Source organism: Sphaerodactylus townsendi, linkage group LG12 (assembly GCF_021028975.2).
Source record: "Sphaerodactylus townsendi isolate TG3544 linkage group LG12, MPM_Stown_v2.3, whole genome shotgun sequence".
In the NCBI taxonomy this organism is placed as follows: Eukaryota; Metazoa; Chordata; class Lepidosauria; order Squamata; family Sphaerodactylidae; genus Sphaerodactylus; species Sphaerodactylus townsendi.
The window spans coordinates 26,158,808-26,182,226 of record NC_059436.1 but is presented as its reverse complement, the minus strand read 5'-3'; the positions used below and the strand labels follow the sequence as shown (position 1 = coordinate 26,182,226).

General features: G+C 46.3%; 1 protein-coding gene across 2 annotated transcripts in view; it reads left to right on the top strand.

Annotated features, from left to right (window-relative positions):
• Positions 1-4,519: 4,519 nt before the first annotated feature.
• CEP164 (centrosomal protein 164) overlaps positions 4,520-23,419 on the top strand; it is a 46,632-nt gene continuing 27,732 nt past the window's right edge. For both annotated transcript variants that reach the window (XM_048512698.1, XM_048512697.1), the window contains exons 1-10: positions 4,520-4,774; positions 4,975-5,086; positions 5,500-5,722; positions 6,469-8,091; positions 12,484-12,569; positions 13,537-13,692; positions 16,490-16,600; positions 18,438-18,654; positions 19,888-19,965; positions 20,129-20,260. In XM_048512698.1, coding sequence (XP_048368655.1) covers positions 4,693-4,774; positions 4,975-5,086; positions 5,500-5,722; positions 6,469-8,091; positions 12,484-12,569; positions 13,537-13,692; positions 16,490-16,600; positions 18,438-18,654; positions 19,888-19,965; positions 20,129-20,260 — 2,820 coding nt within the window. In that variant the 5' untranslated portion in view covers positions 4,520-4,692. The remainder of the gene's footprint in view (positions 4,775-4,974; positions 5,087-5,499; positions 5,723-6,468; positions 8,092-12,483; positions 12,570-13,536; positions 13,693-16,489; positions 16,601-18,437; positions 18,655-19,887; positions 19,966-20,128; positions 20,261-23,419) is intronic.

Below are 23,419 nucleotides of genomic sequence, written 5' to 3'. Positions count from 1 at the left end.
GATACGGGTAGCCCCTACTGCTCTGTGCCCCTTGGGCTAGTTATATCAGGGTCCCCCCCCCATAATTGAGGGGCCCCAACTGCCTCTCCCCTCATGGGGGTAGGCCTTTCTAAAATTGGGGTTGGACTTTGCCTACTTGCTCATTTAAGTGTATTACTGCTTCATCTTCGCCAGTTTTATGAGTTTTAAGTTATTTTATGGGATGGAGCCTATGTATTTCTATTTTGTATGACCGCTCCTGTCTGATATTTAGATAATGTTGTTTACTGCCCGGAGCCCTTCGGGGATCGGGCAGTATATAAATTGAAGAAATAAATAAATAAATAAAATGTGTGTTGGCCCCCACTCTTTTTGATCTCTATTTGAGTGACCTCCCCTTACTTTTGACAGGCCCCAATTTCCACGCTCCCAAGCTCTCCTCACATTATTTATCAATCCTGCTTTACACGGATAATTCTGTCCTGCTATCATGTTCCAGGGTGGGTCTAAGCCGGCTCATTAAACAATTTTCCAAGTACTGTGATACCAACAAATTAACAATTAACTATCAGAAAACCAAAATCATGTTTTTTGCCAGATCCCGCAAAAAATACTTTTGGAAACGAAACAATGTCCTTCTTGGGGCCTTTCCCCACTTACCGTTTGTGGCGCACTACCTGCAGCGCGAGTCATTTCTGGCGCAGGGTCGTGTTCCCCACTGCCCCGCGCTCTGCGCGGGGTCATGAAAGGTGCTGTTACTGGCCTAACAGGGGTAAGGGCTTTATAAAAGGGAATCTCCACCAGCTGCTGAGAGTGTAACAGCACACACATGGTTTTAAAAGTAGCAAAGGGGAATGAGCATTCACGTTGGCAGCAAGAGGGGCCAAGAGGAGATCTTTTAGACTGTATAATACGGGGAAGGAATTCTGGCAATGAATATTCCACAGAGTAATGCAAGAGTCCAAATTGAGTTTAAACGTTTTATATAAATTTGTTCAAAAATACACACACACAGTAAGGCACAAGAGCACATACATTCAAGTTCCTGGTATATATAAAAAGGTGTTAAAGTATAGATGGGAGGATAGAAATGGAGGGGGGGTTTCAGGGTAATACGTTACCTAAATTCAGCTGAAGAAGATCTTGTAGAAGGCAAGGATTCAAATGACCAGCATCTGAATCCAGGCGAAGGACGATATCGTGTCTCAAACTGACCAGACCAAAGGAGGTACAGGCTAGTATAGAGCACTGGAGTTGGGGTGAACTAAACTTTTATAAGGTAGGTCGTTCCTTGGTGGGAAAGGAACCAATCACACTAAGTTTCACATCTGTGCTGGGTTTGGGGGTGCTGAGGTAATTAGTCAGCTCATCTACTGCTAAACCCGGGACAATGGGGCCAAAATTGCTTTGTTAAGCTAAACGAGGAAACGCTGAAAGGCTTCCATGCAGATTAACTCTTGAGAGTCACTGCCCAGGATATTCAGATTTAGCTGAGACATTTAGATCAGGATAAGGTGAGTGGTTTTAGGAGAGTCATGACAAAGGTAGAGGAGATGCAGAGAAGCAACCCTTTGTTGCTAACTTGGTTTCCAGAAGAGATAGGGAAATGCAGAATCTGATACTGAGGTGGCTTTCCATATTCTTTGTCTTAACAGTATCTTTGCAAGATAATCAAGCATGCCCTTACACAGGATGAGACCTCCAAGTTGCCAGGAGTAACTCATTATCTTAACTCAGCTTTTGTTAAAGTAGTTTTGACCTTTTGGCTGTGGTCAGGTGATCATCCGGCTACCTACACCCATAGGAGTGCTTTTGGCAACTGGCTTTTGCCAATATGATTTTTAAAGGAAAATATACTGCTATGAGAAATATATATATTTTATAGGATTGGTCAGAGGGCTTACAGTGCCGTTTCATCAGCACCAGAAATGACTTGCGCTGAGGGGGGGGGAGAGCGGCAGAGTCGGGGCGGCTGCGTTGTCACCGCCCGGACTCGTGGGGAGTGCCGCTGGACCCCGCGCTATTTGGGCACAGTAGCGCACAGCAAACAGTAAGTGGGGAAAGGGCCTTGAACAGGTTTATTGTTTTAAATACCTTGGTATCACCTTTTCCCACAACCTTTCCTGGACCTTGCACCAAAGGGCAGCGCTCACTCTGTCCTCCTCCAGTATTTGCAACCTCAGATCAAGGAGGATCAAGATTGGGAGCCTTTTGGCCCCCTAAATGTCCTGTTTGGATCTGGCCACGATCATACTTGCGATGGTCACCTCCACGCTGGATTACTGTAATGCACGCTACACTGGCCCATCTCTGAAGTTGATCCAAAAACTAAGACTGGGTCCAAAATGCAGCAGTGGGGCTTCTCTCTGGGGCACCGGTGAGGGAACAAATTACACCAGTCTTGCACCAGCTACAATGGCTGCCCATAGAATTCCGGATCGTATTCAAAGTGGTAGTTTTAACCTTCATGGCCTTGAGCAGTCTGGGCTGCTATCTTTTAAACCTCATCTCCCCATGGAGGACAGCAGTTTACTAATGGAGCGTATCCAGCTGGCCTCAAACGGAGCCAGGATTTTTTGGGCTTTGGATCCAGCCTGGTGGAACTCTCTGTCAGCTGACACCAAGGGCCCTGCAGGACCTTAATCAGTTCTACAGGGCCTGCAAAACAAAGATGTTCCACCAGGCTTTGGGTTGAAGCCGTCCTGTGAGTTGAACTTTACATCTGAAGCAGCCAGTTTCCTGTACCTTCCACACCTGGTGCTACATTTCTATCATCAGCATCACTTATATTCCCACCTGATGCAATTGCCCCTCCATCTCCATCTCCCTTTTTCCTTTCTCCCCTCAGTACATAAGCAATAGGAAGGGAGACCAACCTCAGGCTTGAGATCTATGAACTGGCAGCCATCTTTGTTTAGTTTTTTTAAGTAATACAAAACATTTTCTAGAATTGCATTTATACTGTAATTTTATCTGTGATTCTTTGATGCTGTATTAAATTTTAATTTACATTTGTAACCTGCCCTAAGCCCTTCTTCGGCTGGGAATTGGGCGGGGTATAAATATATGAAAATAAATAAATATTTGAAAATTCAATATTTCAATATTCAAATAAAGAATAACAATCAGAAATAACTGTAAATTGACATCATTCTCTTTATCCTCACAATAGTTCTGTGAGGTAGGTTCAGCTGACAGTGTGTGAATGGGCCAAAAGTCACCAGCGAGTTTCCCTGGCAGAGTGCGGATTCCCAACCTAGGTCCCCCAGAGCCTAGCTAGGCCTTCTAGCCACTACCCCACACTGTTCCCTGAAAAAGCCCTTCTTGAGCAGGCCAATTGCCCATCCAGTCCAGTTGCCAGAAGGAACAACTGATGTCTTCTTGGCTTGTCTCCTCTGACTGGCAGAGGGTTTCCAGGGTCTGAGGTCCAGGCCGCTCTCCACCAGCGCTTTCTGGATGGAGGGAAATGCCAGTGCTGGAAGGCAGATCTTGGGTCACTGACCCACCCATCATCCCCCCCCCCCCAGCCACAATCTGGTATTCCATGGTGGAGGCCTCTACAGAGAGGGTGGCTTCTTCTTCAAGCTAATGCGATGCTGGTGGTCCTGGCTCAGTCCCGCTTGCCCCATCATCCCCTCCTCCTCCTCCTCCTCCTCACAGCAGCCAGCCAGATTCACTGGGAAGTCATCAGGCCTGCCTGGCTGTTTTCTCCTGCAAAGTGGTAGACTCCCTATAAGCCTGGAGGTTCCATTTTGTCAAGAGACTTGGGTTTCCTGTTGCTTGGGGTGAAAGCTCAGCTGGGGGCCAGGGCAACCTTCAGTCCTGCTGCCTCAGGCTTCCCTCCAGCACTTCTTGCAATCCCTGGGGGAAGAAGGTGTGTGTGTGTGTGTGTCATGCAGACTTTGGTTTGAATTTGGTGTGAATTTCAACATAGTAACCTATAGGACCCATGATGACTAGCCCCCCTCCTTTAGCAGCTGGTTTAATAATAAGGGACTCATCCTTGGGTAACTCTCCAAAGGTCTGTATGGTACATGGGGCAACTTTTGCCTAGTCTGAATGTTCAGTTTCTGCTAATTGAATTTCTTTTAGTAGCACGTTGTTAAGGTGAATCTTGATGTAGGTCTGGATGGAGTGCTTTTTGTTTTAGGAATGACCTCAGTCGGATTTGTCCAGTTAGTCGGAATAAGGCAGCGGTGTTCCACTTTAGGTTGGCACGCGGTGGGGAACGCCTCCCAATCCACTAGACGGCATCCCGTCCCGCTGGAGACTTTTTGCCCGCCCTTGTGCTTGAGAACCTGCTGGCTCTTTGCCGTTGACTTCGGCATGGTGACGCGATGCAGACTGACGCCCCTCGAAGCGGGATCACAGCCTGTGACGTCAGCTCCTTGTCCGTATCCAGCGCAGAGGGGGGCCGCGAGCCCGGCGAATCCGTTCTGGCCACATGACGTCGTGCGCGGGGCGGGGCCGCTCTAGGCTCGCTCGGCGTCGTTGCCAGGGCTCCCGGAAGTGCCGCCCGCGCCGTCATCTCCAAGGCGACCGCCAAGCCGCGGGCGGAGGAGGGGAGAGGCGGGAGAAGGAGAGGGCCCGCGCTTCGCTCTCTCGCTCGCTCGCGCTCTCTGCAGGGCGGGGCCTCCCGAGGGGGGGCGGGGGTGTCGGTGGGGGCCTCCTCCTCCTCCTCCTCTCGGCGGGGTGGGGGGCGGGGGGAGCGCCATGGCCGGGCCCGCCATCCGGATCGGGGACCAGCTGATCCTGGAGGAAGACTACGACGAGGCCTACATCCCCAGCCAGCAAGGTGGGCCGCGCAGGCGCCGTCGGCCTCCCCCGCCCCCCTTCTTTCCTGCCAGGCCGGAGGGGATTCCCTAGGCTCCGCGGGGGGGGGGAGGGCGAGCGAGAGAGCGGCCGCGCTTCCCCCCCCCCCCGGCCTCCCCGCGGAGCTGACGGGGCCGGCGGCGCCTCTCTCTCTCTCTCTCTCTCTCTCTCTGGCGGCTGCAGAGATCGCGGAGTTCGCGCGGGTGATCGGGATCGACCCGGACCGCGAGCCGGAGCTGGTGTGGCTGGCGCGGGAGGGCATCGTGGCGCCCCTGCCCGCCGAGTGGAAGCCCTGGTGAGCCGCCCGGGAGGAGGGGCGGGCGGGCGGGCGTCGAACTCGGGTTCCCACCGGGCGGACAGGACGGGGCTGCGGCTGCTGCTGCTGCTGCTGCCGCTGCCCAGCGCCCTTCAGGGGCAGAGACCCGCGGGGGGGCTCCCAGCCAGGCCTCTCGGTCACCGCGGTCCTGCTGCGCCGCCGCCCCTGAAATCAACCGGTGCCCATTTCTCGCCGCCGACACTTGCAGGAGGCCCCGGAATCAAAGAGGCTGCCCAGGTGTAGGTTCCTAACAAGTAGCTGGGCCACTGACCCCGGGCTGGCCCCCACCTCTGCTGTCTCCCCACTGGTCCCATGCCTCAGCCAGGGAGGAGTGCCGGCTCTGCGCCTGCAGCACATGGGAGCAGTTTCCCAGAGTCTGTGTTTTTTGGCAGTCAAGATATCACTGGGGACATCTACTATTTCAACTTTGCCAATGGGCAGTCAACATGGGACCACCCGTGTGATGAGCATTACCGGCAGCTGGTGATCCTGGAGAGGGAGAAGCTTCTGGGACAGGGAGGAGGACTCAAGAAAAAGGACCACCCAAAGAAAAAGAAGAAGGAAAGGAAAGATAAAAAAGAAAGGAGGGAGAGAGACTTATTGAAACATCCCGCGGTGAGTATTTTGGTTTCTCAGCTGACTGGATGTGAGGGAAGTGTGGGCTTGTCACATCTGCTCCCCCCTTCCCCAAGTGTTGTTGGCCTCTCTTACCCTGTCACTCGTTTTGTGTAGTTGGAAAGGCCACTCTGTGCTTTTCACGTGAAGGGCTCATGAGCCAAAGTGCGTGTCCAGACGAAGGGCTGTTTATTTCTGCTTGCAGAGCCAGAAGACAAACCCAGCCTCCAAAGTCCCTGTCTTGGTCAGCAAATGCCACTTAGATGGAAGTGCAGTGACCCCTTTCACAATGTGTTGCCTTGCTTGCACTTTCTCAGATTGCAGTTTGCACATTTTGGAAGCAGGTTGCTTTTTGGTTGGGAACTTAATAGTCACCATCAACATTTCTCCAAGGAGAGAGATGTTCTGACAGTATTCCAGTAGGTGGGTGGGTGGCAGCAGCTAGAAGGTGAGGGTTGTCTGCAGGTGGCGCTTGATTGGTGGCTGTTGGGAACAGAGTGTTGGACTAGACGACAATTGAGCTGATCCAGCACAGCTACTGTGACATTCTTATAACCAACGACTCCCTTTGATAGTTCAGGCTGGACAGTGGGGCTGTGGGAGCTCCAGGGCTGGCCTGTTGCAAGCACCCATACTCCTCTGTCTACATATAGCATGCTTTCCCAGTAGGAGTGTGGCCAACATCTGTTTCACTTTAGTTTGTGCGTGTGAATTTAAATGTGACCTGGTGGCATTTGTCTGTTTAGGAGGTGCAGTCTGAGTCGGGGATCCTCCCTTCGGCATCCTTTTACAGAGTTCCATCGCCGGTCCTGTTGTCGGGGCGCAAGAGTCCTGACCAAGACCAGCGTAGCCTGATTGCAAGAAATGAAGGCTTCTTGAGGAACCACAGGACAAAGGCATCAGGGATCCTTCTAGACCCAGCGGACCAACCCTGGATGTTCTCTGGCCCCGCCCCAAGTAAACTGCAGCCTCTTCTGACTTCAAAGTCGAACAGGACACACCAAATACTTGCAGATGTGGAAAAAATTCTTGGAAGAACTTCATCTCATAACAGACTGGACACTGGCTATCAGCCTTATGAAGTTCTAGGTGCTGAAAACAGTGATGCTACAGCTTTTACCTTTTCAGACTCCGAACCTGAGGATTTGGATAAAATGAAGGTTACGAAGCCTATTTTCCAAACACCCACAGAATCCTTTCAAATTGTGGAGAGTGTTCAAACTGTGCTTGACCTGGGTCCTTCTGAGGACCGAAACCTCTTCCACCAGGGAAAGAATCTAGGCAAAAACCAGGGGTGCGGTCAGGTGGAAGGGATTGCTGATTCCTGGAGTGGACAAAGGTCAAAGGAGTCTGACAGGTGTATGGTGTCGGATGACAGTTTCTTTCATGCCTTTGGAAATGAAAAGCTGTTTTCTCCTGCTTCTTCCAAGTCTGATAACCAGAAGCACAGTCTTGGAACCATTGATGTTCAAGATGATATTCATGCTGCACAGAATGGACAGAGACTTCTGAGCAGAATGATGGAGAGCAGAAGGGAGAGGTTGCTTCCTGAACAGGGCCAGATTGCTGAACATAGCAAGAGCAGCAGTTCAGTTGGCAAGAGTGGAAGGGAGAATTCTCACCATTCTGAACTTGAAACACCTGGTGTCTGGACTCAAGGCCATAACCCCCCTTTGGAGATTTCTCAAAAGACCGCAGTGATTACCAATCTTGGGAAAGAAAATGGAATTGGTGAGGTTGCCTGTGTTCTGCAGTTGGCTGCAGATCATCCAACTCAGCCCAAAGTTGGGAAGGCCAGTGGTGTGGGGCCCAGCGGTGGCAGCAGCATGATGAGCAGTTTGGCAGACCACTTGGATTCCCAGATCTTGGGAGAAGTGGACAACTTCTCCTGGGATCTACAGAGCTCCCATGAATCTGATCATCCAACAGATCAGCTGAATGCAACCCAGAGACCTTTCCTGGAAGCTCTCCATGCACAGCCTCTGAACTCTCTGGATAAGTCAGAAAGTGATCGTTCCTCTGAGGATCGAGGTTCTCGTCAGCCTGTGTTTCCCATGAAGAGATCCCGAGGAGCAGAGCAAGCAGCATCTGAACCCACCCAGCAACAGCAAGTGTGCACTAGAGAGCCAGGCCTAGAACAGCCTTGCATAAACTTGGCACTTTATATTGCTCAAGAAGAGCCTCAGGGAGCCGATGGAAGACAAAAGCAAACTGCTTCAACATTTGGAAGGGGGGGGCAGCAGAGTCCAGGTGAGCATCAGGTGTGCGTTTTGCAAAACAGGCATGCAGAAGCAGATTCAGTCTGCGAGAAAAAATGGACAGAAGACAACAGCCTGCTTGAGTGTTCACCGGAAGGAGACAGTAAAGAGGTAGGGAGCATCGATTTATTTTCTTTCTTTTTTTTAATTTAATCACTTTTATTAATAAAATTAAAATACAATACAATGTTAAATCACTTGGTTTGTACATACAAAAAAAATTATTAAATATACTTGTACATATATTGTAGTTAAACGGCATGTTTCTTAAGGCCTCTAAATTAAATCTCCCATTGGGGGGTATATCTTTGCCGTATAATAAGTAAACTTCTCTTCCTTAATATCGTATTTTCTACCAAAGATGTTTACGGAAAGTATGTCCATAAGAGTTTCACACATATAACAATTCACTCTTAATTTTATAACATTGATTGTCAAGTTCGTCCAATTTGGTTCTGTCTTTTTTGTAAGAAGAATTGTTTTAGGGGTGTCCATATCTTTTCTCTCTTCTTTGTGTCTTCATCCTGCAAAGATAATGCAATACAGTCCATATCCATAAGAGTATAAATTTTTTCTAGCCATTCTTCTAAAGTTGGGATCTTTTTTGATTTCCAATTGGCCGCAATTAATAACCTTGCTGCCGCTGTCAAGTAGGTAATAAGTTTAGAGTGTGGTTGGAGTTCTTTTATATTGTATAACCCCAACAGATATAACCCTGGTTCCATATTATATTGAATGTTAAGGATTTTTTGCATTTGAGTATGAATTTTGCACCAGAATCTCTTTATCTTTTTACAATACCCCCAGGAGTGAATGAAAGTACCTATGTCTCTTTCACACTTCCAGCAGTTTATTGAGTAGGTACTATTTATTTTCGCTATAGATACTGGGGTTAAATACCACCTATGTATCATCTTATATACATTTTCTGTTATATCAGTGCTTCAGATAGACAAGTATGCTCTCCTCCAGACTGCTTCCCACTCAATTAAATCGATGTTTCTATAAATCTTTAGCCCAATATATCATAGTGGTTTTCACCAATTCTTCTTCTGTTTCTATATCTATCAAATATATATAAATCCTGCTTATTAATTTTTTATTACCTTTAGTTAAGATCTCATCAAATTTGGTAGGTTTATGATGGAAACCTGTATGTTTTTGGTCTTTTTGGAAACAGTCTTTGAGCTGCAAGTAGGTATACCAATTACATTCTCTTCCTTCTATTTGAATGTTGGTTCTTTCTTTCAATTTGGGTTCTCCTCTATCAAATTCTAGTATTTCCTTATAAGTTGGCCATAGTGTGTTTCTCGGCCAACCTTTCATATTTATTGCTTCTAGTCTTGACAACCATAGGGGGGTAGTTCTATATAATAGCCGTCTATACCTGTCCCACACTTTGATTAATGCTTTCCTCACATAGTGTTGGTTAAATGTTCTATATTTTTTGTTCTCATCTGTTAACCAAAGTCTTTCGTGCCAGCCATAATCAAGACCATAATTTTCCAGATTTAGGATGTTAATATTTGTCAAATCAATCCAGTCCTTTATCCAGGTTAGTGAGTTTGCTACGTAGTATAAGTATATATCTGGCAAAGACATTCCACCTCTTTCTTTTCTTGAAATCATTACTTTGTACTTAACTCGGGGTTTTCTCCCACCCCATATAAATTTGTTAATGTCTCTTTTCCATTCCCTGAATGGTTTTAAATTATCTATAAATGGGATTGTTTGTAGCAAGTACATCAGTTTGGGTAATATTGCCATTTTAACCAGTGCTATTTTTCCCAAAATGGACAAATTTATTTTTGTCCATTTATTTAGGTCTTGTTTCAATTTTTTCCACAGTCGCTCATAGTTGTTCTTATAAATATCTTGGTTGTTTCTTGTTAGGTTGATCCCTAGATATTTAATTTCTTGAACTATTTTGCAGCTTGATTTGGATGCCAGTTGGTTTTCCTCACTTTTACTCAGATTAAATGTTAGAATCTTTGTTTTTGTTTTATTAATTGTAAAACCCGCCAAATCGCCAAATTCTTCTATTACCTGCCAAAGATATTCAATTTTATTTACTGGGTCATCTAAAATGATCAACGTATCATCAGCAAATGCCTGTATTTTATATTCTGTCCCCCCAATTTTTAAACCTTCCAATTTCTTATCTTGTCTTATGTTTTGTAATAACAGTTCTAATACCCAGATGAATAATTGGGGGGAAAGTGGGCATCCCTGTCTCGTACCTCTATGTATGTTAAATTCATTTTGTGCATCTCCATTTATTTTTAGTGTTGCCTTCTGATCTTTGTATATTGATTTAAATATATCCAAGAAATTTCCCTTAATTCCTATTTTTTCTAATAATTTTAGCATAAATAGCCAATTAATCTGGTCAAAGGCTTTTTCTGCATCTAAAAAAATTAGAGCAAGTTTTTTATTTGGTTTAGCCTTTAGGATTTCAATGATATCGATGACTGTTCTAAGATTGTTTTTGCTATGTCTATTTGGTAAAAAACCTCTTGTTCTTCTTTTATCCATTTTACCGATAGTTTTTTAAATCTTTCTGACATTATTGATGTTAGTATTTTATAATCGATGTTTAATAGGCTAATTGGCCTGAATTTATCAACTTCTGGAGTTTCATCTAGTATTTTGGGGATTAATATAATATGATTTCTTTTCCAAGTTTCTGGTATATCTCTAGATATGATTATGTTATTGAATAGTTTGGTAAGCATATTCAAATTTTCTTTTTTGTATGTTTTGTAAAACAATGAGGTAAAGCCATCCGGCCCTGGTGACTTGTTCAATTTTAATTTGTTAATTGCTTGTTCAACTTCTGTTTCTGTAAATAGGCAATTCAACCCTTCTAGGTCTTCTTGGGGTATATTTATGTAGTTATGGCTGTCTAGATAACTATCTATCTTTTGTTCTGATGTATCGATTCTTTAATATAGCTTAGAATAGTATTCATTCAATTCCTTAGCTATAAGGTTTGGATCTGATATGTTCGTTCCATCTTTTTTTATTATGTTAATATTCTTATTTTCATTAACTTCTCTTATTTTTGAGGAGAGCCATTTTCCCGATTTGTTAGCCTGGGCATAGTTACGCTGTTTAATCCGTTTTAAGTTTTGCATTAAGGATCTTCTATTTTTTTCTTCTAATTGTTCTCTTATTAATTTTATACTTCATTTCAATTTTTTGCTTAAGGGTTTTTTTTGGAATTCTAATTCTAAGTTTTTGAGATCTGTCCACAATTTTTGTTCTGTTGATTTCCAGATTTTTTTTTGTTTGTTTTATTTCTTGGCTCATATATAAGCCCCATATAGTAGCTTTATACGCATCCCAGGTCGTATTTGAATTGACTATAGAATTTTTATTTAAGTCCCAAAAATCTTTGATTGCTGTTTTAACTTTGCTATGATGTTCTTCCATTTTGACTAACCAATTTTTTAGTTTCCATAATCTGGATTTTTTCCTTGTACCAATGTCTATTTCGATCGCATTATGGTCTGACAGAAATTTTGGCAAGATTTTTATGTCTGTAATGTGATGAGATAACTTTCCTGTTGCCTCAGGCTTCCCTCCAGCACTTCTTGCAATCCCTGGGGGAAGAAGGTGTGTGTGTGTGTGTCATGCAGACTTTGGTTTGAATTTGGTGTGAATTTCAAAATAGTAACCTATAGGACCCATGATGACTAGCCCCCCTCCTTTAGCAGCTGGTTTAATAATAAGGGACTCATCCTTGGGTAACTCTCCAAAGGTCTGTATGGTACATGGGGCAACTTTTGCCTAGTCTGAATGTTCAGTTTCTGCTAATTGAATTTCTTTTAATAGCACGTTGTTAAGGCGTTTTTGTAATCTTTTTCAAGAGAAGTAGACTGTTGAAATCTTCCTTAGAAATTTCTTTTATCACAGTAGTCTTCTAAGTAGACAGTTATTCTCAAATTAATTATGAGCCTTATTGGAGGTTTCTAGAAAATATAAATATTTTTAAAAGAAATTTCTACTAAGGAAGATTTTAACAGTCTACTTCTCTTGAAAAAGATTACAAAAACGCCTCAGTACACGCGAAGCGTTCGAGGAGAAGGACTTTTGGATATTTATAATTTCTCAGTTAAAACTTAGTATGGATATCTATAATTTCTTATATAAGACTTTGTGAATATTCTAAAAATTTTGAAAATCACGTTGTACTATTATGGTATGGAATTTATTGGTTATGCGTAAATGAGAATTGTCATTGGTGACATTGCCATTGTGTTTTACATCATTACTCAATATATTGGTCTATCAGTGTGATTGCCATCGCCTGTGTGCGACGCGTTCATTTGTTTGCATTTACTTACGTGGCACACTTCTGTTTACCTTGTTAGAGCCACAGACATTACTAATGATTCTGAATCTTTGCCCTGAAAGGTGTGGCTCTGGCTCCTTCCATCTTATTGTGAGGACAGTGGGGGGGTTTTGGACAAACGCCTCAATCTTTGCTTTTTCTTGCAGGCTAATGTGTCATTGGTGCAGGAGAAGGACCAAATCAGGGAAGAGCAAAGTTCAGCCAGTGGAAGACAGGTGGAAACAGACAAGCGGTACAGTCCCAAGCCACCCTGACCCCAAAGCTCCCACTGACATCCCCCACAGCAGAGCGCCTGACAACACACTGAGATCTCTGCCATGGCCACACAAAGGGGCCTTCCTTTATGTCCCTCCCTCCCTTTTCCTTGCCTGCCTGCCTCCACCTGGCACAGTAAGCCAGCAGATGTGTGCTCAGCCGCAGTTGTCCTTCAGACTTCTTGCCATGTTCCCCACTCCACCCTTTTCTCACTGGGACTTAGACGTGAGGCCAGAACGAGAGGGTGCGGCACAAATTCTGTTCACTCTTGATATGCAATACATTTTGAGCTCCAAAGCAGAAATATTTTTTATCATCAACTGTTAGGTTTGTGGCCTGGCTACCTCTCTTAAAATATGCTTTTCACCAACTGGTTTCTTCACAATGCGCTTCACAATGTCAGAAGTAAGCAGGTGTGTGTTCAGAGAGATGGTAGTTTCAATTCTGTCCAGGCAGACATTCCACAGATTGTTTACATGCTGCCTAGAAAAGAAATTGGCTGTTGAAAACTATGAACTCTTCATTGCATTGACCTGTGTAGGAATGGTCTTCCACTTGGAGCGCCATCTGTGCAGACACTTGATGTTGTGCTTTTGGTTCAAGCCAGGCTGTTGCCTTTGGTTTTCTGCTGCTCCTCTTTATCCTTGCGCTGTGGGCATTCTGTCTAACTGTTGTGCAGCTGTCCTGCAAGAGGTATGATGAGCTGGGCTGGTTTGGGGAATTCTCTGGGGAAGAGGCCCAGTGCCCAGCAGCTGTTCCACACCAACCCCAGCTGACTCTGAGCGTTTTGTTCTAGCAGTCTTGCTTTTCTTGACAGACAGGAGGGCAGCTGCTGCGAAGTCTAGTGAAGTGCCTGTTGATTGTAGAATCTGCTGCTGTAGATGTAACCATGAAACCTCCTGCATACTAACCTTTTGTTCTATTGTCTTTTAACTGCTGCCAAGTGAGGGGAGTGAAAACTGTTCCGTTGCTTTCGGAAGGATTGAAGAGACATGTTCCAGTGTGGAGAAGATGGGCCTGGCAGATACTGGTTCCCCGGAGGAGAAGAGAGCTGAAAACAGGCCGAAGGACACCAAGGAGCCTGACGTGCCTTGCCAGGAGTAAGGGCCGGGTCTGGGAGAGCAGTTGTGTGGGCCTGCAGATCACAGGGTTTGCCCATGTGGCAAGTTGGGCTTTCCTCCTCATGGCAAAGCTCTGATTCATGCCCAAGGGTTGGTTCACTGCCTAAAGAGGCACGAGGTTGCCAGACCAATGGAGGCCAGTGATGTATGGCTTGCACCTGTCACATTCCAGAACTGTGATGCTACTGCCCAGGTCCAAGGCTGACTGGAGAGGATGCGGTGTGAGTGGATAGCTGTGCCCCTGCTGTTGCCCTGGTCCAAAGCAGACCCAGCTGGGGTCATGCAGAATGGGAGAATGTTTGGGGCAGCTGTTTGTGCATCCTTTGGTAGGCGTGGAAAAGGTCAGCAACAAAGTTGGTGAGGGACCTGGGGACCCATGAGGAAAGTTTGACAGAACTTGGCGTGTTTTGCCTGGAGAGGAGGCAGCTGAGCGGTGACATGAGACCCGTCTTTAAACACTTGGACGGCTGTCATATAGATGATGGTGCAGAGTTGTTTACAAAAGGGCTTCAGTTATCCGGCTGGTCAGGTCACGCCCTCAAAGTTCAGGCAGGCTGACAAGGAGCTGACTTCTCCAGCTCAGTAGCCCTGCCCATTCAGGTCAGGAGCTTTGTTGCTCCCTAGCTCTGAGCTTCTCGAGGCCTAGTGCAGTTGGTTTCAAGTGGATTCTTTAAGAGGGATGAAGGAAAGTCTGTCTCAGAGGGCTTTGGCTTGGCAGCAAGCTGGGAGGAGGTTTGGAGCCTCATCTTAAGGGGCAGGCCATTCCTCCTGGATCAGAGACTCCGAGTCCCCTGGAAGCAACAGACCAGGAGAAGCGAGCAGGCCTTGATTCCAGGGGCATTAGGGAGCCTGAGGGGGAGGAGGGGGCATGGTCTGGCAAGAATGCTGACAGCCAGGGCCCCTCAGCATGTGCCTCCACTTCGTCTAATAACCCAGACAAGAGGGGTTTCGAACTACCCTAAACCTGTCATCATCTGCCCCGCCCTGATATATCTGAGGTGGCTCTCAAATCAGAATGGGCTATCCCAGCTGTGAGCTCCTCTCTGGGTGGCACAACCAAAAAGTTATATAACCCTACCCAGCACTGTCATGGCTGTTCTAAAGGTGTCTGGTTGAACCACTGGTGTCAGGTCTGTTTTCTGGGGGCCCGCTGGCCAAGAGTGGTGATTATGTCCATTTTCTTAATTTATTTATTTATTTATTTATTTATTTATTTCTTTCTTTCTTTCTTTCTTTCTTTCTTTCTTTCTTTCTTTCAGGGCCTCTACAGTTGTATTCTGGGTTTAGTAGGGCTATTGTAGTCTGGACTGACAATCTTCTGCAGGATTTCAACATTAGTCCTGACAAGTTGTGTTGACCCCTACTAGAAATCCATAGGGCTGCCGAGTTGCAGCTGATGCCTCCTATGATGCAGTGCAACGAAGCACCGGGGCTCATGCAGCTCAGGTTCCCACCAGAATCCTTGGTTGTATAATTAAAAAAGAGATCCCGTTACAAAAGCCAGTTGGGCAGCAGATAAGTTGTTGGCAAACTCCTTGAGGCACACTGGTCCTAGACAAGGTCTTTGTGGAACAAAGGGAAAGGGGACAGCCATGCTTTCCTCCTCTGTACTGCCAAGGAAAAAACCAGGAACTTTGGAAACTTTCATTCCTTTTAGAACATAAGAACATAAGAACTGGCCTGCTGGATCAGACCAGAGTCTATCTAGTCCAGCACTCTGCTACTCGCAGTGGCCCACCAGGTGCCTTTGGGAGCTCACATGCAGGAGGTGAAAGCAATGGCCTTCTGCTTCTGCTGCTCTTGAGCACCTGGTCTGCTAAGGCATTTGCAATCTGAGATCAAGGCAGATCAAGACTGGTAGCCATAGATCGACTTCTCCTCCATAAATCTATCCAAGCCCTTTTTAAAGCCATCCAGGTTAGTGGCCATCACTACCTCCTGTGGCAGCATATTCCAAACACAGCATATTCCAAACACTTTTCTTGCTCTCAAGAAGGTAGAAATCAGAGGGACTTTAGGTACAACAGGGCATCTATCTGTGGAGCTCACTACCAGGGCTGAGGACCATACCAATAGCAGGACAAGCCTCAGCTCAGTACAGCCCCTTCTACTTGACTCACAAGTTGGGGGTCACCTGCTGCAATTTGCCAGTTTGGAGCCTAACCTGGTTCAACAACTTGGTCATCAGCGGGATGTAGCAGGGTTGCAGGATCAAATTCCTATCCAGACACACACACACACACCCCTTCGTTCTGCTTTCTCCAGTCCCATCTTGCCCTGGCAAGGTTTTGATCCTTGGGATGCGGTGGCCCGCCTCGTGCTGATCAGAGTCATAGAGCAGGGAACCAAGGTTTCAAAGATTCTGCGGGTCTTACACTGGACATTTTGTGATCCCTTTGAAGTTGGAGAGTGGAGGGCAACACTAAACCTAGGAGGGGTGAACTAATGGTCAGGAAGAAGTTTCTTAGGTCCATTTTGCAGTCAAAACAGCAAGCGGATTTTCTCAGGTCTTTGGACCTAAAAGAAATGTTCTTGCGCATCCCCATGCAACTGTCATCAAGCAGATTTGAAGAAAGTGTGGCCGGGGCTGTCCACCAGTAGTTCCTTTTCTGTCTCCTTCAGTTTCCTTCAGCTTCTCAACAGTGAGTGAGTCTTGTCAAAGGATCCTTTGAGCCACCTCCTCCTGCTCTTGGAAAAGACCAAAGCACCTAACAACGCATATCAAGGGGGCCGGGTTTTGGGGGGATGCTCAAATCATCTTCTGCTCCTCTCTTAGGTCACTGGAAACAGAGTTGGAGAAGACCAGGCACGAGGAGGAGTTACGTTTGAGGGAGGAGCTCCAGCGCCATAGTCGGTCTGAACTGGAAGCAGAGAAGGAGAGACTCAGGTGTCCCTTTGAGTGGGGGAGGGTCTGTGAGTATTGGTCTCTCCCAGAGGAAGTCTGGAGCCTTGGGCGTGGCAGCGCAGGCTTGGGCGTCTGCCTCATTCCTTGGGGAGTGACCGGAGACTCGATCAGAGTCTTTCCCAGGGAAGAGTTTTGAAATAGTGGAGTTCTTCATTGTGAAAGACTTGATCCTGCGCTGAGGATCGCTTTGAACTTTCTCTAGTTAAACTAAAAGCTTCAACTGGCAGAGGCTCCTCCCGTCTGGAGGGCAGTCATGGAGCACCGGAAGCATGAAGTAGGTGGAGGCGCTGCAGAGGTGACCAGTGAGGATCGTGCGACATTGCCCCAGAGTCCTCTTTCTGGTTCTCCTCTGCTTTCCTTCATGCTTTTACCTCCTGCTGTACTTATTGTCTCTGCTTTTTGTTACTCCTCATTTTCTTTGGCCAGTCTTATTTTCTGGCTATGGTTGTAAGGAGTGTGTTAACATATGGAGAAAATTGTGGGACTAAATTGCCCTAGATAGGTGGACACTCTAGTTTGGTAGAGGGCCCCAGAACAGAATCCTGTCTTCACTGCCAAACATTCCCAAAACGGATTGGAAGGAATTTTTCCTCCATTTGTGGGCAACTCTTGTGAAGCCGTCTGTTTTGCAGTATCACAGCCCTTAGCATTACAGTCTGTAGGTGCTGCCAGGCACCGACTCTGGCCTTTTGTTTCCATCATCTACTCAGGTGCCTTCTCATTCTCATGGGATTGATGCCACCTGTTCCTGCCTCCAGGGATGTTCACACAATATTCCTTCCCTGTGTGGTGCACACAGTCAACAACGAAGAACAGGTTTCCTACTCGCAACAGATGTTCTTTGAGTGGGCATTTGAATAGTCAATCAACCCACTTCCCTTCCCTGCAACCGATTTTTTTGTCTTGTACTGCTGTGTCCATCTCTAGAAAACCAACTCATCCCTCTGCCCACTTGAGACAAGTGTATTTCACTGCTGCCCTCAAGCTGAGCCCAACCAAGGCTATTCAGAACTTAGCCAAGTGAGACTCTGCACATGCTTAAGTATTTCACTGGGGTTCATCCAACATCCAAGTATTGCTGTGTTGGTGTAAGAACTTAGAACATATTTTACTGTCACCCCCTCATGTAGCAGTGTGACAAGACCCATGAAATCTGAAGGGACCCACAGGGACAGAATTTGGGGGATCACTTTGGGCTGCCCCAGCAGAAGAGATTGGAGAAAGTCACTGTCTGTGACTCGGAAGTCCTGGTGAATTGGTTGTGTGCCACCCCCACCCCCCCAAATTATGACTGAGTCATGGTGCAGAATTTTCAGAATTTACTGTAATTGATTGAGTCAATAATCAGTTATAGGTAAGGTGTTACCTAATTCTTTGCCAGTAATACACAGCCTGATGTAGATGTTATAGTCTCATCAAATTTGATTAGAAGTGTGAGGTCTGACCAAAGTCTCCAAGAACCAGTGGAGGCTGAGCAACCTAGGAGTGACCTGTTGAGCAACACAGGGGTGACTTGCGTAACACTGTAGCTGCAGTTCCATCGTCCTTGGGGTGTACTTATTCCTGCAGCCATATTTTTCAATCATTGTATTCAACATCTTCTAACAACTTTGCAGTCCAAGGATGCACAATCTGGACTGGTGTGCCTTTTCTGTCTCTCCCGCAGGGGTGTGAGGGAGGGTGCTTGCCAGGGGTTTCTGTGAAGTTTCTAAATGTGTTGGATTTTTTTTAGTCTCTCACTTGAGAGCTTCAGTGCTGAGTAACAATGGCAGGAGCTAGAAGACGATGCCTCTGACTGCTTTTGGTGGTTATATTTCAGACTAGAGCAGGAGGCAGCCCTGCATAAACTCAGAGAGGAGCTGGAATTGCTGCAGCAGCTGGAGAAGCAAAGACTTTGGGAACAGGAGCAGCTTGCTCTGGAGAAAATGAAGGCGGAAGCAGAAGCTGTTCAGCAGACAGAGCTGAAAAGGCTGGAGCAGGAGAACACGAGAGCCGTGGAGCAAATGAAGGAGAGACTGCAGAGGGAGAAGGAAGTGGTGAGGCTGACTTCTCCCGCCTAGGCAGTGTCTTGCAATCTCAGTAAGCTTCTCTGTCTTGAGGTACTTAATACACTGGCCTCTAGCAAAGCCCTGATGGGTAGCTTGCTGGAGAAGAGCAGCCTTTTCCTTGCACTGTGATGGTTGCAGAGGTCTCCTGTAGCTGCTGAGCTCTCTTTATCCCTCTGTCTGGGCCTTTTCTCTGGATGCCACTGTGTGACTTTCCTTCAGCCTTCAAAAGGGTTGATGCTGCTTCACAAAGGTAGGTGTGTAGAAGTAAATGTTCTGCAGTGATGAAGAAGTCAAGCTCCATTTATGGGAATGATTGGAAAACGGGGTTGAAAAGAAAATGGCCGCTATTACAATGCTCCTAGATAGATCTATCTTGCAGCGTCATTTGGAATTTTGTGTACAGTTCTGGTCACCGTATCTCAAAAAGGGCATTGCAAATCTGAAAAAAAAAATACAGAAGAGGGCAACCAAGATGACTAGGGGATCGAAGCACATTTTTCTATGAGGAAAGACTGAAGAATTTGGGACTTTCCAAAATAAATGACTAAGGGGGAATTCAGTTGCATACCACCCAGATATCTTTGTTTCAGGCATTGAGTTCATTCATTGTTGTTTAAACAGGCATTTAGTTAATGTTTATGAGTGGGATGGGCATCTCCCCCCCCCCCACACACACACGCACACATGCAGTAGAAGAAGCATCGCTAGTTTTATTGCTGCTAGTTATGATGTATTTTGACATTGTTTTGTTGATTGTTTTTTCTAGTTTGAATATAATTTATTGATGTTCTATATATGTTATTAGATCTTATATTGTTTGCTGATCTGGAGACCGTTGGTTGAGATTTGGCAAACCACAGATATTTAAACAGATGAATTCATACACACACACATACACACCCTATGTAGTTCAATAAAGTCAAACAGTAGAAGTTAGGAGGACTTTCTTTGGAAGTAGACTTTTTACCTGGTAGGGAAAAGAATGCAGGGATGCTCTGTCAGTAGGACAAGTCAAGAAGGGGCTTGAATGCTAATGGCTGTTAGCCAAAGAAGGGGGGGGAGGGAGAGAGAGAGAGGGGGGGGAGGGAGAGAGAGAGGGGGCGGGAGGGAGAGAGAGAGAGAGAAAGAAAGACAAAGATCAATCATAAAATGTCTTCACTTCTGACGCAGTTTTAACTTAGCAGGGATTTCATTTTAACAGGCCTCTTTGTGATTTTACAGGCTATGGAGGAGCTAGAGAAGAGGTTTTCAACTGATCTCCAGCACTGGCGTTCTGCGGCAGTCGCCGAGCACCTCAAGGTAAAATTCCTGGAGATCAGGAAGTTTCCTCATGCCCCTGCCTGGCATCTTCTGTGGCCTGTTTGGTCTCTTGAACAGAAGTGTCATGTAGCTCAATTGGTTCTCCACGATCGACGAGATTAGGAGGACTGTTGGCTGACCATCTCCCACTGTCCCCTTGCAGGTTGCCTCAAATCTCCAGTCTCAGGTTACAGAGGCCCCCAGGTGGCAGGAGGCCAGGCTGCAGAAGGATTTGGGGAGCACAGAGCAGAGCACTGTGCAGAAGAGTCACCAAGTAGCTGACTATGAGCATGAGGTAGTGTTTCTAGAAGGCAAAGATCCTCCCACCTGCTGTTTTGTTCTATACTACACTCAGGATTGCTTGGGGACCAGGATATAACACTTCCTCCTATTGTGACTCACCAGGATTAGTGCAAGGCTCAGCTGAACCCCTAGCATCCACATAGTTAACGTGACCTCACCAATTAACTCTGAGCAGATGCGTGCTTTCTGTTGGGGCATGTGGGGCTGGGGATGGCACGTGGGGGTGTAGAAGGAGCAAGTCTGTGTAATGGAACAAGAAGCTAAACCAAACAACAAGGTTGATTCCTATCCAACATCTTCCCTCAGCAAAGCTAGTGCCTGCTTCAGGACAGCAAAGGCTTCCTCTTCCCACAAAAGTCATCCCGTGCCTTTTCGCTTCTGCGTGGCTCAGCCAGAGTTGCAAAACAGAAGCAGCGGTAACCTGCCAGCCAGCAGCAGGAATGCATCCCTGTGTTGCTTGGTTCTCTTGTGTGCAGGTCAGGAATGGCTGGTTCCCACCAAAAACACAGTCCTGGGAGTGTGCTGCTGCTGCATGCTAGCCTCCCAGGTGTCCCCGGCTGAAATTCCACCAGACCGCTGCCACTGAGTTTGTCCTCTGTTGAAGAGTTTTTCACCCTGCCTCAAGTGTTTGCAGACACATTTTTACAAACATTTTACAGAATTTACAAATGCAAAGTGTTTACAAACATTATTGTGGAATTTCATATGTGATGATGTCGCTACCTTCCTATGAGGGACAGAGATGTGATGTGAGAGGCCATAAGCCAAAGTAAGAGTGTGCCCTGTTCAGTGAGCTCTGGTGTCGTGTGACTGTTTCAATGTTGGACTAGCTACAAAGAGAGGTCAGTTTCTAATCCACTCTGTCATGAAGCATGAGGAGTGTCATTGGCTCAGTCACATGTTCTAGCCTAGCTTAATTTACTAGCTAGTTGTGAGGATAAAGCTGAAGAGAACAGATCCACTTTTGTTATCCTGAGCACCATGGAGGTAGGGTGGAATAAGAATGCTAACACAATAAAAGTGCATTATCCGTAACATCTTGACATTTGTTGTTTGCTAAAATGGTGCTCTGGCTCAAGAGTCTACTTCCACTGTAATTCTTCTGAGCTGCAGCTGTCTTCCATGAATGAAGACTGGGTGTAGCTTCTTTGAAAAACAACAAGGTAAAAGAAGGCAACAGAGTAAGGCCAGTGCAACAAGTGTGGCGTGAGACTGGCTGTAGTTTTTCCTGCAGACATCTACCCAAACCCCACAGGAAAGGATTGTATAATCTTATGTCTTTGTTGCTGAACATCCATCAAGTCAGTTCCTTCAAATCCATAGTGTTAGAGATGCTTCGTTATCTTCTCCATTTGTTCATCGCTGTGCCAAAAGAGAACAGAACTTACAGGGTTTTTGTAGGTTTGAAGAGATTTGCAGCAGATTCCTGAAGAAAGTGTTACGCCCAGAGAGTTACCTCTGCGTTCCCATCTGTCTGGCTCCCCCTTGGTTGTTTTCCTGTTTACAGGTGGTTCCTGTTATTACAGGTGGTTCCTTTGTAGCACTCTGCTTTGGTGGTAGCACTTTGCTGTACATGGTTATAAACTACCCCCCTTACTGAACCATTCAGATTGAGAACAAGCCTGAAACTTCACCCTCTCGCTCCCGGCACTCTATTGCTGCAATTCCAGGTTGGCAGTACAGCTTTAATTGGAACAGAGGCACCCAACATGCCCATGGGCACCATAATGTCTGCCAGTATCTTTCCTGGCATTTGCCAGGTGGTTTTAGAAAGTGGGCAGGGCCAGGTGGGGCTTGTGCCCAGCACGGCTTCTGATGAGCTGTGCAGATTAAAGGGCACCCTGTCACAGGGGGCTCCTGCTTGAAGTATTGGAAAGTATTAGAGTCATCCATAAACTTGCTCCTTGGCTAAATGCCTCTGGTGGCAGCCAAATTTGTTGTCACAGCCACCACTCTGTGTCAGAGTTAGGGGTTCAGGTGCGGGGTTTCCCCAAACATCTCTCTCCCCCAGCTTGGTGGTGAAGGGAGGATAAGCCCAAGCTCTTGCAAATAGGCAATTATAGTTATAATCCATCTGACCAATACCTCTGTAGTAATATACACAGAAGACGGACTCTCCAGGGCCAATCACAGTCCTATTGGCACTAGACCACTTATCCAGGAACCAGGAATTAGGATTTGGGCGTCTTAGTTGATAGTTCCATGGGAATGTCTACTCAATGCATTGCAGCTGTGAAAAAGGCAAACTCTATGCTGGGGATAATTAGGAAAGGAGTTGATAATAAAACTGCAAGGATTGTCATGCCCTTATATAAAGCCGTGGTGCGACCGCACTTGGAGTACTGTGTTCAGTTCTGGTCGCCACATCTCAAAAAGGATATCGAAGAGATAGAAAAAGGGCAGAGAAGGGCAACCAGGATGATTGAAGGATTGGAGCACCTTCCTTATGAGGAGAGGCTGCAGCGTTTGGGACTCTTTAGTTTGGAGAGGAGACGTCTGAGGGGGGATATGATTGAAGTCTATAAAATTATGCATGGGGACAGAGATAAATTTTTCTCTTTCTTACAATACTAGAACCAGGGGACATTCATTGAAAATCCTGGGGGGAAGAATTAGGACTAATAAAAGGAAACACTTCTTCACGCAACGTGTGATTGGTGTTTGGAATATGCTGCCACAGGAGGTGGTGATGGCCACTAACCTGGATAGCTTTAAAAAGGGCTTGGACAGTTTGATGGAGGAGAAGTCGATCTATGGCTACCAATCTTGATCTTCCTTGATCTGAGATTGTAAATGCCTTAGTACACCAGGTGCTTGGCTGCAGCAGCAGCAGAAGGCCATTGCTTTCACACCCTGCATGTGAGCTCCCAAAGGCACCTGGTGGGCCACTGTGAGTAGCAGAGTGCTGGACTAGATGGACTCTGGTCTGACCCAGCAGGCTCTTTCTTATGTAGGCACATTAGCCAGGCATCTCATAGCTGCCTCCCTTCATGTTGCTAAAAAGAACCTGGTGAGGCTCTTGTGCCTGGAAACTAATCGCACACACATATCCCTTGGTCCACTTTTTTACCAAGTCCACTTCTACCTCTTGGTAGAAGCTCAGGCTGTCCTCCTTACAAAACTGCCTGCTTTTCTGGCACAACTGATGTGG